Source organism: Netta rufina (assembly GCF_964035555.1).
Source record: "Netta rufina genome assembly, chromosome: 7".
Lineage (NCBI taxonomy): Eukaryota > Metazoa > Chordata > Aves > Anseriformes > Anatidae > Netta > Netta rufina.
This window is the reverse complement of record NC_140130.1, coordinates 7,620,007-7,637,633: the sequence shown is the minus strand read 5'-3', so window position 1 is coordinate 7,637,633 and position 17,627 is coordinate 7,620,007. Positions and strand designations below refer to the sequence as shown.

General features: G+C 46.7%; 2 protein-coding genes across 3 annotated transcripts in view; both read left to right on the top strand.

Moving 5' to 3' along the window:
* PRKG1 (protein kinase cGMP-dependent 1) overlaps positions 1-13,028 on the top strand; it is a gene marked incomplete at both ends in the record, with an annotated part of 468,546 nt that extends 455,518 nt beyond the window's left edge. For both annotated transcript variants that reach the window (XM_084290587.1, XM_084290589.1), the window contains 5 exons: positions 1,886-2,049; positions 3,212-3,334; positions 3,433-3,495; positions 4,531-4,597; positions 8,887-13,028. In XM_084290587.1, the coding sequence (XP_084146713.1) occupies positions 1,886-2,049; positions 3,212-3,334; positions 3,433-3,495; positions 4,531-4,597; positions 8,887-8,985 (516 nt within the window). The remainder of the gene's footprint in view (positions 1-1,885; positions 2,050-3,211; positions 3,335-3,432; positions 3,496-4,530; positions 4,598-8,886) is intronic.
* Positions 13,029-14,171: 1,143 nt separating this feature from the next.
* Positions 14,172-15,179, top strand: DKK1 (dickkopf WNT signaling pathway inhibitor 1; the record flags this gene model as incomplete). The annotated part of the gene is made up of 4 exons (XM_084289761.1): positions 14,172-14,357; positions 14,455-14,611; positions 14,707-14,817; positions 14,929-15,179. 4 exons carry the CDS (start codon positions 14,172-14,174, stop codon positions 15,177-15,179), a joined length of 705 nt encoding a protein of 234 aa, XP_084145887.1.
* Positions 15,180-17,627: the final 2,448 nt, after the last annotated feature.

Here is a 17,627-nt window from a genome sequence, read left to right as displayed (position 1 = left end):
CATGGAAGAGGTTACATTTGTTCATTGGAGCAACGCACATATTGCATCATTAGCACCATTTCTGTAGGAGTCCCTGCATGCTCTTTGTCCTTCAGCTTTGCATTCTTTTCAGTATCTATCAAGCAAAATGTGCATAATCAAATTGTATCCATGTCCTGTGTACTGCTGTTCTGGGTAGACGCAGACACTTTTAAGGCCACTTGCACTTTAGCACTGATGACAAACCTGACTGATATGTGCCAGCTCCTCTAAAGTGACTCTTGAAGGCTCTCCCTGAACCTGCTCTTCCCAGAGTGTTGTGGTACTTCTCAGTGCTGTACTTCTACAACGTCCACCTCCTCAAACCAGGATGGGAGCACCTGTGTTAGATCTCCACTCCTCACATTAAAGTGTCACTGATGGATTTCACTGTATTGAACTGTTCATGTATATTGTTTTTTTTTGCATCAAAAATCAGTGTAGAGGTGTGCTGCAAATAAAGTACACTCAGAAAGTCTGAAGGCTGAAAAAGTCTCTGTGAACCCATGGAGAGGGGAGAAGAAAAGAAAGACTGTCCTTGGCAGGAGGTGCTGTCGCACCCCTTTTGGGGAACCCCTCTTTCTAACTAATGAGGATCTTGGCACCTGGGAAACCACCAGTGAAGGATGGGACGACACAACCCTAAAAGAGTTGTGTCCAAGAGGGGCTCATTCCATTCATGAGGCTCACAATGGGGCAACATCTCTGACTGGATGTGGGACTCTTCCCTGCCTTTGAGAAGGGAAACCTGGGAGTCAGTCAGTCAGGGAGAAGATGTCAGTCTTTGGGAGTGGTAAGTCAGACCATCACTATCATGGGCCTTTACAGCCTTGCGGCAGCCATCATGTATCACCATAATACTAAGTTTAACAAATAACAGAAGAATAAATCCTCTACAGCATTTCACTGAAGCTGAGGGTTCCAGCAAGGTGTCAGATGATGGAGGTGGATTAGATGTCAGACTGTCCTTCTCTCCACCCGAGTAGGATCTGGACCAGGGTCTGCTGTTCCCATCACCAGCCCCCAGCTCCTTAGGCATTTTGATCTCCTTGGATCCATCTATGGTAGCACAGGAAGTATCCCAGATCCCACAGCGTGACTGATCCTTCTTGTGGATTTGTGATCATTCAGGATGACAATACTGATGTGTTGTCCCTGACTAGTGCAGGAAGGCATAGGAGCATTTCACAGCTATCAAGGGACAGCAGAGTGTGCTGCAGACCACACCTCTGGGCAAATACAGCACCAAGGCAGGGGAGGGCAGAGCTAAAAATACACTAAACCTACTAACCTGAGCTCTGCTCAGGCCCCAAAGAACAGCTTTGGTTCCCTGTGTAGTCTCATTTTCCACAACTGCCTGTAGCATGCTCTGGTGTGCCACAGGGTATAAGGGTATAAGGGTATAAGGGTACATTGAGGCTAGTGATCCCACCAGCATGTTGCATCATTTTCAAATAAATTGTTACTACAAAGCTCTTTGGATTGGAATAGAAATCTGAACTTCTCAGCAGATGCTGCCATGGTCTGTATTTAGCCTGAATAGCTCTTGCTCAGGTAAAAGCTGGGACTTTAACAACAACAACAAAACAACTTGATCTGCAATGATGTGAAGTTACATGTTCCAAGAAATGTTCGGTGTTGGCATTTATTCTTCTCTCACAAGAATCTTCTTTTTGTATTATGACGGGTAAATCAGCAAAAAGATCGCTGCAGTTGTCTGGTTCTTGAACAACCCATGATGTTTTAGTTGCAATAATATTCCCATAAGGAAATCTTCTTTCTGCATTGCTTCACTTCAAGAGGAATGAGTGCATGGCTGAAATTCCCTCTCTTGCTCTGCCCTGATGCTATTCTCCTCCTTTTACAGGTTGATTTTGGCTTCGCAAAGAAAATAGGATTTGGAAAGAAAACATGGACTTTTTGTGGAACTCCAGAGTACGTAGCCCCTGAGATCATCCTGAACAAAGGTCACGACATTTCAGCAGACTACTGGTCACTGGGAATCCTAATGTATGAACTCCTGACTGGCAGGTATGGGCATTGGAGCTGGCGCAGCTGCTGAAAAAAGATCCAAATATTTCTGCCATTGTCACCCTGATTAGATGACAGGAAAGATTCAGAGCAGGCATGTGCTGTAATGGCACAGTGAAGCCTCAACACTGTGCTGCTGAACCTAATAATTAGTTTTCCATTTGAGAGATTTTCCGTTTGAGAGATCTTCCATGAAGATCTCTCAAACGGCAAGATATGAACAGGCTTTTTAGGAAATGCTGTGACATGTCATCAGAACTCCACCCTCATTTTTGTCCCCAGGCTCCTGTAAACTGAGAACGAGCTGAACATGTCAGTGAAAGGGTTTGTAATTCAACCAAGGAGGTGCAGTAGTGGGATGCTGCACATCTGAAAAGGAGGAGGTAGAGTTGACACTATGAGAGCTTGAGACCCCATATCCACCCTTTCCTTTATTTAGTTTAGTTGCAAAAGTTGAATGCATACATTACTGCATATTTTGACAGTTTTGGATTTCTTGCACTTCCTTACCTTATCCACCAAAGATACAGGAGCTTGAAAAGGATCCATCATCTAAGCTGTGTAGCAGCTCTGGGGATGGACCCAGGACAGTGGAAGCCTGTTTTGTGTTTGGGACCTCACGTCTTGCCACCTTGCAGGAGCACGTGCCTCGTTGTTCAGCCCAAAGCAAGCAAATTGTAGCATCTGCCTTTAGGGACTCTTTGTTCACATACTGCTGTTCTTCAGTGAACTTGTCCCTGTTCTGTTAAACCAATGGAAGCGTTAATCCCCACTGAAAGCAGGTCACAACATCAAATTGAGAATAAGCCAGTGAGCAAATCTAGGACCCTTGTTCCCCAGGCTGCTGGGACGTGGGTCTTCATGGAAACAAGATTTGTCATGTGCTGCTCCAGAAAACATTACTTTACTCTTTGGTACTTCCTTCCAGCCAGCATCACTTAAATTCTGACACTATTAAAGCACCTTGGCTGAGAAATGGTTAAGATGATACAAAGCAAACCATTCCTATTTGTCACCTACCTTTCCTCATTTCACAGTAGAGTACTGTTTTTCTTGGTTGTTGTTGTTATTGTTTTTTTTTCTTGTTTGTTTGTTTTTTAATCAATCTTTAATGCTATTTTAAAGACAAACTTTTAACATTTTCTTTCTCTCCTCTCTGAAGTCCCCCTTTCTCAGGCCCAGACCCCATGAAGACCTATAATATCATATTAAGAGGAATTGACATGATTGAATTTCCAAAGAAGATTGCCAAAAATGCTGCTAATTTAATTAAAAAACTATGCAGGTAAATGCATAAAATATAATCACTTTTCTCTTATTTGTAAAGAAATGAGTTGTTCAGAAGGATTAAGAAAGTAACCTAAATTGTTATTCATTTTATAGGGACAATCCATCAGAAAGATTAGGGAACTTGAAAAACGGAGTGAAAGATATCCAAAAGCACAAGTAAGTGTATTCCCCAGCCATCCATCATTTGAACCCACAGAAACATACATTTCAAACACTTCCATTTTCTGCCAGACTCACTTTCCTCAAACTCCTTTGGCCTTTCCCATCTAGTATGCTTTAAATTGTAATTGAGTTTGCGTTGGATGGTTTTTTTCCTGTGTTTTGATATTGTTTCTAGCCTTGCCTATGACCAAAATACATTGCACGTTGACCATTACACTTTAATTACTTGAATGCAGAAGAGCATTTGGAAACAATCCAACTAAGCCACTGCCTGCTTGGATTTCTCTGGTTTGCAGAATCATTTTCCAAGGTTTTCCTCCATTTCTCTCCCCTCCGTCCCCAGCAAACTTTCTCTCTACCCATAATGTTAATTCATCAAACCTTTTGGTTTGATGGGAGAGAGTTCTTAAGTGATGTTACATAAGCTCTGTTTTGCTACAGAAATTTAATGAAGAGTTTTTACACTTATTGAAAGGAAAAAAAACAACAAGTTAGGGACCACTGCAGAGGCAGGTTACCTCTTCCATCTGTGCTTGTCCTACTCTGCTCCCATCCCCAAAGCAATACAAATGCATTGGATAGACATTTTGAGGGTGAGCCCAGCTCAGGGCTCACCCTTAACCCAAGAAAACCTGAGGTGCCCAAACCAGGAAGAGAGCATCCCTGTGCAGGCTGGAGCATCCAATCTCATACAAAGAAAGGACGTTAGGGGTCTCATATGGCACAGACTGGCTATATAGGAAGGAAAGAGCAAATGCCAGGACACCCTCAGTGAGGAACAGTTTTCTTCTGAGCATTTGTAATTTGTACTTGCCATGGTATCACCACTGGGTTGCAACACAGAATCCATTTTCAGCCGAGAAAGCGAATATAAACATGACAGGAAAAATAACTAAGGCTAATCTGACCATTTGAAGAACATCTCTGCAGGAGTTAAAACCCACTGTTTAAGCAATTTAAATTTCATTATGTGATATTTTAGCCATATGTCTAACTTCCCGACATGCTTTATTATTCTCTCCTTTCTAGGTGGTTTGAAGGCTTTAACTGGGAAGGGTTACGAAAAGGGACACTGACACCTCCTATAATACCAAGTGTAAGTTTTACTACTTCATTTCTCTTTCCCAAGCAATTTGTCTCTTTAACACGAATTTTGTGAGTTTCAGGCACTAATACACTATAGTTAGCATGTGCTTTATTTCATCTGAATATGCTGGTCAGAGAACAAAATTGAGCAAAACCCTATATAAAAAAGTCCATTTAGGGACATTTTCACCTATACTTTGTCTCCTGCCATTCTCTTCCAGTGGAAGTCATTTAGGGCATGACTGTGATGAAATGCTCTTAGCTGCCCGGGCAGAATCACTCACTATTATGTTTTCTTCTCTTTTTCACCTGCTGCATTTTTTTCTTCATTTACTTTTCACATTCCAGCAGAGAGCTGCTACTTTCACCCCTTTTTTCAGATGTGTCCTCTTTCTACTTTATTCCTGTTTTTGATGGGCAAGTGGGATTTGTATGCCATCTCCCTTTCTTTTGCATTAATCTTTCCTTCTGTCTTTTCTTTTGTGCTTTTTACCCTTTTTTCCTGCATCCGTGTCCTACATGAAAAGCCCTGTTACCGACTAGTTTATGTTTAACTGGGAGCAGACTCGGAGGGACAGCTCTACTCATTTTCCTTTGCAGCAAAGCTCTTCCTTTGATGTCTTTGTGAGCCCTTTACCCACAAAGCCTGCTGCAAAGAGAAACCAAACAGGATTAGCTGATAGAAATTACCTTGGCCCCTTCTGTTCGGCAGCCTCCCCTCCTTGTTTCAATTTAATCCCTTTCTCTCCACGCCTCTCCCAATGGATCAGTGAGAGAATGACATTAGCAATTGTATTTAATTGCACCCCTTTGCTCAGTCTGTCCGTGGTCCTGTACCTCTTGCAGCAACAGCAGGCACAGCGCCGGGGCTGAATTTGCCATCCCAAAGCTTTCTTAACAGCTATGAAAGAACAAGGAGGTTTTGTGTACCCCTTTTGCCCTATGGGCTACAGAAGTCAGTGACAGGCAGCAGGAGAAATCAGGACTTTGTAAATGTTTGCCTAAAGCAGGATCACCAAACAGCTTGTAAATATTTTATAAATCAAAATTGTGGTTGTTTATTTTTTTATTTTTTTTTATTTTTTTCTGTTAAGCTGATTTTAATGGCTATTAACTTTTCAATAACTGTTAACTTGTTCACCATATTTCAAGTCAGTGAAATCAAGTTTACTCCTTTATGTCCAGTTTCAATTCCTGGTTTGCCTGTGCTCTGTGCAGAACGCCAATGTAGATGAAAATGCCCAAATATTTTTTCTATTTTTTTTAGTGGATTTTTTAGTTAGCAAGAGCATTTGAAACACTGCTTTTACCTAATATATGTATCAGCCCTGCATGTCTAACCCTCAAATAGAACAACCCACAGCAGTGACTTCAATAATATCTACTCTCTACGGGCATGAATTTCTCCCATGACATTGCTCCACCACCAGAAATTGTCTCTACTCTTTTTGGCATTGCCCAGAGGCCATTCTCTAGCCTGTTTTGCACAAGTCACACTTCTTCAGCTTTTTCACATAGGTCCAACACGGTATCAGGAAAGGGTTTTTCTTGGCATCATTGGTATGTATATTCCTAGGTCTGGTGCCATCCTACCAGGGACATGTCTGCAATGGTCCCAAAAGTGATCTGCTGCCAGCACACCACCATCCTTTTGGCCAGTACACCAACGTCAGGGCTGTCCAAAATAAGACAGGAGCATCCTTCCCTCTTCAGAAGACTCAACCATTCTTCCAGGGCAACTTATCAATGCTGACAGCCATACACTGCCCCATTCCCAAAGCAACACAACTCTTCTTTCCTAGAGTTCTTAGGACGAATATTTTTTCTGGACATACTCTTGATATCCTCTATAAAATGTGCCTCCATTACCTAGCGAACCTCACTGACAGTTTTTCAACCCCGAAGCTGTCTGTCCTGCTCAGTCTTGTTTTCCTCAAGGAGCTCGGTTGCTTTGGCAGAAGACCCAACTCTCAGTAATGGCCATATCTGCAAAGTGACCAAAACTGTGTAGAGTTTTTCCTTCACTCATTGCACCTCTCCTCCCTAGCTGGAAAGGAGCCAGAAGGGCTAAACATAGAGACTAGCTTTTGTTTTGTTTTCAGAAATAGGCCTTTCACAGTTTCTTTAACTCTCATTAGCAGTTGTGTACTACCACTGAGACAATCAAAACCTACTCCTTAGCCCTCACTCCACAGGATTTTAGGATAAATCTGCTGCTAGAATGTTGCTTCGAGGAGCAGCTGAGCTTTGATACCACAAATTAAAAATCTGTGATGGAAGCTGACCTGAAAAGCTACTCCTACTTCTTGACTCTTCCAAAGATTTGCTGTCTTGCATCATGGCTCTTGTTTTTGAGAAAGACATGCAGATCTCTTCACCATAATTCATCACAAGCTCTTAATGCTGGCAAGTGACCGGGCAGATGATACCAATGTTTGCACTTTACCCTCGAGGATGGACAAGAGATATATCTGGAGTATCCCTTCTTGGCTGGAGAGGGCATTGAGAAAGACTTTTGTTCCCATTTCTCTGATCATGAAGGACCACAGGCCACATACGGGTGACACAGAGCTGTGGAGAGTCATGCCCAACAGCATTAGCAACACATAATGTCAGTTAGCAGAGTGACAACTCACACAGCCTTTCTCTCTAGATCATATTTCTTCTAAGAAAAAGAAAAAGAAAAAAAAAAAAAAAAAAAACAGAAACACTCTATAATTGTCTTGGATATACTCTGCCTTTTTTATTTTGTCAGATGAAGGCAAAATAGACCCCATCTCCCAAAACAGGACTTACTCCCATAAAGTTTCACCTAGTTCAAATGACTGTGCCAGCTCTGCCAGATGCTCTTAGTGTAGACATCTGCAGAGGAACCCAGGGGAGCTCCACAGATGCTTTCACCCCATGCAGTCCACTTATGCACACTGCATCACTGCTGAGGGGTTTTGCAAGAAGCTACAGGTTGTGCGCGTAAGTTGTGAATGGCCACACCAGCTGCATCTCTTCTGCTTTGGTAGCTGTTATCTTGTGCATACATCCCTCAGTTCTTCTCCCAAAGAGAAAACTCGCATAGGGGTGGGCTGAGAGAAAAAGAGAGACAGGGTCCAGCACAAGGGCCATGAAGGAAAGCAAACTCAGAGCCCACCAAGGATGAGGACCCTAAAGATGAAGGTTCTCCAACTCAACAAAGTAAGCAGACCCAGATAACTAAAAATAAATAAATAAATAAATAAATACCAAATCCAGTATACAGTGGTGTTTTTTTTCACAGTGAGTTGAGTATGCAAGGAGTTTGACATTATCTTCCACAGGTAAATTCTGATGCAGCTGAGCAGTTATCCAGCATCAAATATGTCTCCTGGACTGTAGGTTGGGAAAAAAATATGGCAAGCATTTCCTACACGGCACTGCTACAGCAAGTGCTGCCCTCTCCAGTCTGCACTGGCTACTTTACAGCTCAACATACTCCTTCAGTCTGACCCTGATTATTTTGGCCTGTAAGGAACTTCTGGTCTCTTTTTGTATTGTTTCATTTATTTCAATTGCATTGGATGTGTCAGGGTCTCATTATAATAAAGTTTCGATTATCTTCATGAAGCAAAAAATAAAAATAGAAACCATCTAGCTACAGTAGATTTTAAATGACATTATTTCCTAGAAAGTAATTCTGCTTGGCCTTCATAAACCTTAGCTGAAACTCAGGCTCTCTGCTTCCTTGTTCTAGTGGTCATGGTTGGTTGCACTGTAGCTTAGAACAGTCATTTGTGTCAAAATTGATAATTGGAAATTCAGAAACATCCTAGGAATATTAGTTTGTCTGGTTGGCTCTGTAGGCAGAGGAATACTTGTCAGGAAGCTAGAAAGCACCGGAGGCCCCGCTGACAACCTCAGATTCAGGATCCTGAAGCCATAAATTGGAAATCTTGGGCTTTGGGGAAAAAAGGTGCTCCTGGAACACAGGGGCTTTTTCAAGTCTTTTCTGCCAACTTTATTCCAATGGGTGGAAAAATTCCCCTTGAGGCAGAGCCCTAGAGGGCCTGGGTCATTAGAGACAGTAGGAAACCAGTGGGGATTTTGTGGAAAGTCCTCCTGGGATTCAGCAAAAAGTTGTTGAATGCAAAACTTCTCTACTGCCACACCTTGCTTATCCTTGCTTAGCTGTATCCTTGGGACTAGAGTAAATAAAAAGAACCACTGAATGCTTTGGCATGATCATCACTGTGAGGTCAAGAGGTCTGTAGAGGTCCAAAAACCAGCTCTGATGATGGTCCCCATCTTGTCACTCTGTCCTTTCCACAGGTTGCATCTCCAACAGACACAAGCAATTTTGACAGCTTCCCTGAGGACAATGACGAACCACCCCCTGACGACAACTCAGGATGGGACATAGATTTTTAATGTATTTCTCTTACCTGCTTCTGCCTTGCTGAAGACAGCTTCCTGGGACATGGCTGCCAGCGAAACTGAAAGAACTGGGGAGGATTCGTGCTCGGGGTCACCATGATGCCTTGATTGATGCTGCTACAGTAACTACAGTGGCATTAGGACTTATTGCTTAGATGACAATAGTGCTCTTCATGTTTTATGTTCAAACTTAATATAGCAGTTGACATGGTGGTCCTGATGCAAAGCCTTTCACCAGTAAAGAAACATGTTTTCTATCACTGCAATGATCTTGCTACGCTCTAATTACAAAAGTCGAAAGATACATAGTGTAAGACACACTTCATTCTAGCTGCAAGGTACTGGCTTTATCAGTAGGATCAAAAGAAATTTATTAAGTGCTGTAGGTAAATACAGTACAGGATTTGGGCTTCTCCCACACTCCAAACTAGGTAGGTCTTCGGCTGTTGGCCAGTGTAGGAACAAAGGAGGACAGCAACAGTACTGGTCAAAGAGTTCATGTCAAAGCAGTGGTAAAATTTGTCCGTTTTCTTTCCAAGCAGTGTTCATGACAAGAATGAATGTTACTTTTCCTCTATCTTTTGGAGAATTTTTATTTAATCTGGTAAAACAAAAGCACAACTGCTCTAGATCCTGTTAAGGCAGATATGGGTCGCTTCTCTCGTACAGCTGAGAACATAACGTAACACGACATTTGCATTTTTTCCTTTCCTTTGGTACAAAAACATAAATGCATGGAAAGAAATCATAAAATTACCCATTTTACCTATAAAATAATAATATAATGGTCCTATAATAAAGCAACAGCAGCCAACTGGTCTTTTGGTTAGCTATTAACCGGTTATTGATTAGCTATTAGGCATAAAACTAAGCTTCACTTTTACCTTTTTAGAACCCAAAGGGAAAATATAAGACCTGTAATGTACTTTATAGGTGCTACGTACATCCTTCATCTGTGAATATACCTATTCAGTCAACCACCATTTCAGAAATATGTAGCAAGAGGCATCGTTCTCCATCATGCTCTTAGAACAGATGAGTTTACGTCTCCATGTCTGCATCTCTTCCATGTTTATTACAAAGCTAATTAAAACAATATAAAATGTGGTGGAGGGACAGTTTGCTGGCTCTGTTTTTAGTATTGCCCATAAAAATGTAATCCTAACGTCTCACCAAACTAAATCAGAAGGAGCTCCACAGAAAAGTCAGTGGAATTTAGTGGAAATCTGATATTTCATGTGGGTTTGTTTTGTAAAAGTTACCGATCTACCTTATCATCACTGTACTAAGACCCCAGTGACCACATTTAAGGCACGGGGATGGCCAGCGCTGGATCAGTTTGTGTGAAAAATAAGCCAGGGAGAAGGATGTTGGTGCATGTATGCTTTCCTTCCCCTGACTTCCACTGCTTTTCCTTTGCTCTAGTGAAGTCTCTTCTGGTTTATACAGATGTAAGAAGGCAATACTGTCCTGTATGCCTACTCGTTGCATTGTACACGGGTCTAAAAGTTTATCCCATTGTACCAACAAGAAACATCAGCTTTCTAACAGACCCTGCTCCCAAAGTAGCAAATGCTGCCCCATTTCATCTCAGAGTCGTCAAGAGCGGTTACATATCCTGGAAGTCAAAAGATCAACTTTTGCTGGCCATTTTTGCATAGTGTGCAGAAAACATACGTTTTAATTGTAAAAAATTATTTCTCCAATGCTAAATCTTTTCTGTGTTCCTAATGGAAGTGACTTCCATAGTCTTAATAGAACATATGAAAAAGATGTTTCCTCCACTTCCTTGACAGCATCTACAATGTCTGCTGCTTGACAGCAACCTAAAGAGCTTGGTCACCACAGGCCCCTTCAAACCCAGTCCATTCTGCTGAATTTTCTCCATAGTTATGCAGAAGGGCGAGGCAACGTCATCCGCACAATAACATCAGGTTATTTTTTCCGGTGCTCATCTGTCCCATACAGCATCATATCAAAATTTGTTTGTCTTGAAAATGGTAGGGAAAAGACAGTAACTACGCCTACCAGGAATCACTCGTGTAGAACAAATACTTAGTTTTCAATCCAAAGGACTGAAAGCAAACGCTGAACACTAGGGCTAAAACAGTCATCAGTCATCCGAGCAAACAGGCAGTCACGCGCCTGCTGCATGAAGGCTGAGCTCGTTATTCACGTCCCCCCGTTTTTTCACTCAATGCTGTGGCTACTATGGAGGACAAAACTCATTGCATTTGTTGGCTTTCTACAGAAGTACATACAGAGGAGTTTGTCTCAATACAGTCACAGTGAGTAGCGAGATTCAACTGTCTGTCGAGCAAAGGGTTGCCAGGAGCATCACAACCCCTTGGGGGCAACCCAGAAATGTTATGGGAAGAATGTTTTAAAATGGGCTGATGAGTTATTTCCTTTCTTCCTATCCATTTTTCCTTGTGCCATGCACCGCAAGACCTGCATCATGTGGCATGCACTGTACTGAATATAAATTTGTTTTGGTATCAAACACCTCACTCGACTTCCATCACTTTTACTAAGCATCTTTTAAATGACATACTTAGCATATGTATATTATAGACGCCTTCATTTATAAGTAATATATTTGAGTTGCATAATATATATATATATATTCACAACAACTGATTGCCTCTGCATTTCCACTTACTGTCTTTTCTTTGTCTCCTTTTTTAATATATGGGACAACGGTGTATTTATGCAAGGGGAAATCAGCTGCCGTATTTAAAACAAGCATATTAGGATTGGTGTCATAAGATACAGAAGATCTGTAGCTTCTTACAGTGCTGCATTATCCATAGCAAACTCTTATTTAACAACAGGACCACAAGCAAATATTTATGTAAATAGGTATTTTCGTGTTGATATTTTGTGGTACACATATATCTTTTTATTTAGAGTTCCATGGCATTATTACTTCATTTTCTTATTTGTAATGTAATGTTTTTAGATTGAAGTAGACTTGAATTAATGTCATAATTGTCAGTATTATTAAACTTTATGTCGACTGTACTGTTACTCATCTGTCCCATAGGTTTAGAACATGACTAGCTATCTGGCATTGTTGCAAGTGCCTTAAATCCATGGCATCCTATAAAAAATACAAATTTGGTGTTATGCTGCATGACAAAGACAAACACACCTCAAAATGTTGTCCTTTCTTAGCTTGCTGCTTTTTACAGTTCTTTCTGCTAACAATTTATAAGCTTTTATTATATAATATTGATGAATTACAGAAATGATGAAGTCGTTCTCTTATTTCTGTTAAATGTACCAGAGCTGTGTATCTGTTAATGAGATACAGAGTCATTTCTGTGAAATGTATAAATGTATGTGCGGGTCAAATTAATATATGACATCCTATCAGTCTGTATACAGGTATTCCTGTTTCGCTAAGCTGTGCAGATTCAGCCCATAGTGCAGTCCGGCTCCAACGTACCATATTTTATAAAACCCACAACAAATGTTCTGCCCTGAAAAGCGATGACCAGCTAACGGTGAATTGCCATTGTGTGCTACTCGCGTCTCTGAGGCAAGACCGGGTACCCCCCAAGAAACGCCACAGTAGCTCGTTTGAGCCCCTTGACCGAGCAGGATCCGTGCTTTCCACCAGCCCCCCATGCAGCCCATCGTGGAGGCAAGGCCCCAGCACTGCCCCACAGCCAGCCTGGGAGCAATGCCATTTCTCCAAGCTGCCGGGCATCACACTGGGACTCAGCCAGCCTCAGGCTCTACGGGCAAAAGGGAAATTTTGTGTGGAGTTGCCTGTCATCCTGAGTCCGATTTATGCTGTTTTTACACTGGTCCTTTATTTTTTGTAATCTGATTTCTCTGGTTTTCTTCTTACAATGGATTCTACATAAAAGAGTTTTCTTGTTCGTCAGAAAATTGTCTGTCATCCGATGGTCGTCGACCAGTTGCACTCTTTTGAGGTAGATTTAAGAACTTTTTTTCATGAACTTAACTGCTTTTGTTTTGCTCTGTATTTTCCCTGCAGCTGTAATTGCCGAGTGCCTGTTGTATACTTTATAGAGTTGAAATAAAAATAATTACTTTTGAGCAGCGCGTTGCTCTCTTTCTTCAGCTGGGAGAGTTCTCCTGCTCAGTCGGACTTTTTGCTTAGTTTTACGGTGACACGCAGGAGGGGAGAGCCAAACAAAACGTTGCACGACCTCGTATCCCCCTCCGGGTGTTCTGCCGAGGAGCCGAGCCGAGATGCGACGGCAAATGGGGGCGGGGCGGGGGGGGGGGGAACATACGCTTGTGCTGGGGCTTTGGGGCCGTACCTAAGGCAGGTACCGGCCCGATCCGACAAGACAATTAAAGCCTCTCCAATTAACCCCGACCTCCACGCAGAAGCGCTGGAGGCGCCGCCAGGGGGCGCGGCGGTGCGGGGCGCCTCGACGGGTGGGTGCGAGGGAGCGGGGGGGGGGGTCGGGGGTCCTCTTTGGGCTCCCCCCTTTGATCTCCACGCATCAAAGGGAGCCCAGAGACGACTCCCCCAACCCCCCCGGTCCGGTTCTCCGGGCTGGGGTCAGGCGAGTGCACGGGGGGGGGGGCCCGACGGGGCGGGCTCCTCTCCCCCCCATCCCGGCTCTCTGCAGCTTCCTGCAGAGCTGCGCTGGCGCCAGGAAGGGAGCTGGGACGGGGAGGGGGGGGACGACGACAGACGCGGGGCTGGGAGACCAAAGGAGCGGGGTGAGGGGGCTGAGGGGGGGGTGGGTTCGCTCCCCACGGCGGCTCACAGGCACGGGGATGGGGACGGGACGGGGCGGGACGGGGGGGGGGGTGGTGCTGCAGACAGCGGAGCCGCAGCCGCATCTGGCGGTGGGGCCTGGGGGGAGGAACTGAGGGGGGTGCTGGGGGGGGGCCGCGGAGCTGCCCCCGTCGTTGCGAAATCCCCCTCCCGGGCCGGCGGCCAATGACGGAGCCCTCGGGGCGGCGGGGCGTTGTGGGGGGGCATCGGCACAGCCCCCCGGGGCCCTTTGAAATCCCATCCGCGGCCGCCGCGGCCGCCTCCCCGAGGGGCGGGAGCAGGAGGCAGCCCCCGGGGTATAAAGGCGGCGGCGGGGCGGGCAGGTAGCGCTGCTCGGGGGCCGCGGGAGCCGCAGCACCGACGGCAGGGCACGGAGCGGCACGGCACGGCACCGACGGGACGGGACGGGACGATGCGGGCGCTGGTGGCGCTGCTGGCGGCGCTGAGCTGCACGGCCCCGGCGGGGCGGGCGGCGGCGCCCGGCGGCGCCCTCAGCTCCAACGCCATCAAGGGGGGAGCGGCCGCCAGCGCCGCCCCCGCCGCTGCCGCCGCGCCCTTCGACGGCAGCAATAAACCTCCGCCGGCCGCCACCCGGCAGGTAGGAGCCGGGACGGGGATGGGGAGGGTCGGGGGGAGGACCCCGCACCGGCGGCGGCCCCGGTCTTACCGGGGGGTCCCTGCTGTGCCGCCCGTAGCCCTTCCCGTGCACCGAGGACGAGGACTGCGGCCCCGACGAGTTCTGCGGGGGGGCGGCCCGCGGTGGGGGCGCCCCGCTCTGCCTCGCCTGCCGGAGACGTCGCAAGCGCTGCCTGCGCGACGCCATGTGCTGCCCGGGCACGGCCTGCAGCAACGGTGAGGGGCGGCGGGGTTCGGGGGGTGTCGGGCAGGAGGGAAAGGGGAGGGAGGGGATCGGCGAACCCCGCGGCTGACCGCGCTGCCTCCTACAGGGCTCTGCACGCCCCCCGAGTCCCCTCCCGGCGCCGCCGAGCTGGACGAGACCGGCGCCGAGGCGCTGCCCCGACGGACGCCCGCGCCCGCCTGGCTGCCCGCCCGCAAAGGTAAGAGGAAAGGGGGAGCCCCGGGGGGGCGGAGGTGGTGGGCGCGCGTCCCGAGGGGCCCCGGAGCCCCCCGACGGCGCTCAGCGCCCTGATCCCCGCTCTGACCCGCAGGTGAGGAGGGGGACTTCTGCCTGCGTTCGTCGGACTGCGCAGCCGGGCTGTGCTGCGCCCGCCACTTCTGGTCCAAGATCTGCAAGCCGGTGCTGCGGGAGGGGCAGGTGTGCACCAGGCACCGTCGGAAAGGCGCCCACGGGCTGGAGATCTTCCAGCGCTGCCAATGCGCTGAGGGGCTGGCGTGCCGCCTGCAGCGAGACCACGGCCCCCCCGACACCTCTCGCCTGCACACCTGCCAGCGACACTGACCGTCCCCCCCACGATGGGACGGACAGATGGGATGGATGGACAGATGGGACAGACTCCGGCCCCGCTCGCGGGGGGCTTCCCTCCTGCACCGCAGCCGGAGCGGAAGGTTGTTTCTCTAGGGAACTACTTTTAAGCGACTAATTGCAGTACGTTACTGTGTTGTGAATACTCAAGGTGGCACTTAGCTGTACATATGCCGGGACTTTTAATGATTATTCCGAGGGTGCTGCCTTGTGCTCTTCAAGCCGTGACTGTGACTTTGTACACACTGGGTCTTAAATTGAGTTCGACGGATGCGACCGCCTGTTTGCGAGCCAATAAATGAGTTCTTCAAAGCCTGCCTGAGCTGCCTGCGGGAGGGGAGAGGTGGCCCCATGCCGAGCACGGGGCGAGAAACCCTGAGCGAGAGGGGGGAGTGGGGCGGACGCCTCCTGCCTAGTTTTCACATGGGGTGAGGAGGGAGTGAAGGAGGCATCAGCTGGCACCAACCGGGGCCATGTGCCCCAATCACAGCGAGCTGAGCGGGAGCTCAGCATTTCCATCTGTGCACCAAGCCGTGTAGTCTCTCTGCTCCAGGCACAATAAAAACTGTTTGTTTTTTTTTTTTTTTGCTTCACCTCACAGCCTGTGGCTATGAGTTTTCTTCCTTTGGGAATGGTTTGGTGGGAGGGAAAGCTGCAAGTTTTCTCATGTGAATTTTTGCCACCCCTTCTAGTCCTTAACGCCATCCTCCTGTTGATGGTGGCAGCCAAGGGAGGTGCTGAGATGCTCAGCCGTGCCCGAGTCTCCCCTGCACAGCCCCAACACGTGGCGTTACTTTTTCCCCAGGCCTGGACTGGGTGGCAAAGTGGTGCCCAAGACGGAGTGCAAGAGGGGCTTCAGGGGCACTGCACCCTGTGTGCAGGCAAGCTCCAAGCCAGCTGCATCCCTTTGGTCTGTTACGTGCAGCCTGAGCAGCAATGCTAGCGCCTGGAGCGTTAATGCTGCCGATTTGGGGACCTCTGGGACTGTGCTGGTGCATGGGATTGCGGAACATGAACCAAACTGCAGTTCTCTCACCCCTTACTGATGCTCTTTAAACCACAACAACGTGCTGGCGCCCCTCGATTTGCAGCCATCAAGGACGGACACTGTCCCCAGAGTGGCTGAGGCCAGAGCAGTGGCTGCCCTAAGCCAAATCCCAGCCCACAGGAGGACACTTTAGGGTGTGATGGCCCCATGTCCTGCAGGAGAGTTTGCAGAGGGCATGTGTTGAGCTGACAGCGTGCAGGGGCCGCAGTCAGGACATGATTTTCCCAGCACTGCAGCCACAGCTTGAAGCATCCTGATAAATGGGGCTGTAATTCAAAGGCTTTATCTTAGGGCTTTAATCACCATGTCAGGCTTTAAAAATAAATAGAGTACTTTTTTTTTTTTTAAAATAGTCACTATTAAAAACAAAAAACACTGCTCTAGAATGGACTTCCTATTACTAATTACAATTATGCCCAGTAACAGTCAGTGGCACTGGAGCAATGACAGCACCTGCCTCTGAATAGACATGTGGGTGACTGTTCCGATGAGTCCAGCTCTGACACTGGAGGTGGCACATTTTATCCCTAGTAAACATGTTAAATAGTACTAGGTTTAATGTTTTTTCTCCCTACAGATACAACACTTTCTCTCCCAGGCAGCCCGATAGAGCTTTGACACACTGGGAGGCAGTAATAAATGTGCTCACGATGCATTAAATACAGAGCACACAGCTTTTTGGTTCAGAATCACAGTATATCAAATCCTTCCCACTACTTTATTTATTTTTCACATCCTCTTCACTAGCATTATTTAGACCAGCTTTGGCTGTCTTTTCAGCTGTATTTTGGGGAGATCACACCCTGCCTACAGCACATGCAGCTGGACCTGGAGCTCAGCATCGCCAGCCCTAGCTCACTGCTGCTTCATTTTCAGCTTCCCCTGTTGGGTGGGAGAGCAGCTCAGGTGCGTGCCCGGTGCTAAACACTAGGCTCTTGTGGCTCACGTCCATTGCCAGCAGGAAGGATGCTAACATTTCCAGTTACATTTCCAGTATGGGACAATGAGGAACAAATGGGTAGCATCGACACAGTCCCTCCTGTATTCAGCCACCCACCAGCAGATGCTCCATATTTCAGAAATGCCTGAATTAACACATGCTACCTCAAAAAATAATAATAAAAAATAAAAATAAAAAATTGTATAAGAAGTTCAACATAGATTAATCAACCTTGGCAAAGAGAAGCTGCATCCATCCCTTAACCTTGAGTTTGCTGTTGTGCCCAGATTTGGAGGTCAAGCTCATCCCGGCAAGACAAGATGTGGCAGCACACAGTATTTCAGCACATCCTGCACAGTTCTCTTGCATCTGCTGCATGAGGCATCTCATGGATGTGCTTCCCCCAGCCCTCTCCTCAATAATGAAATTACTCACT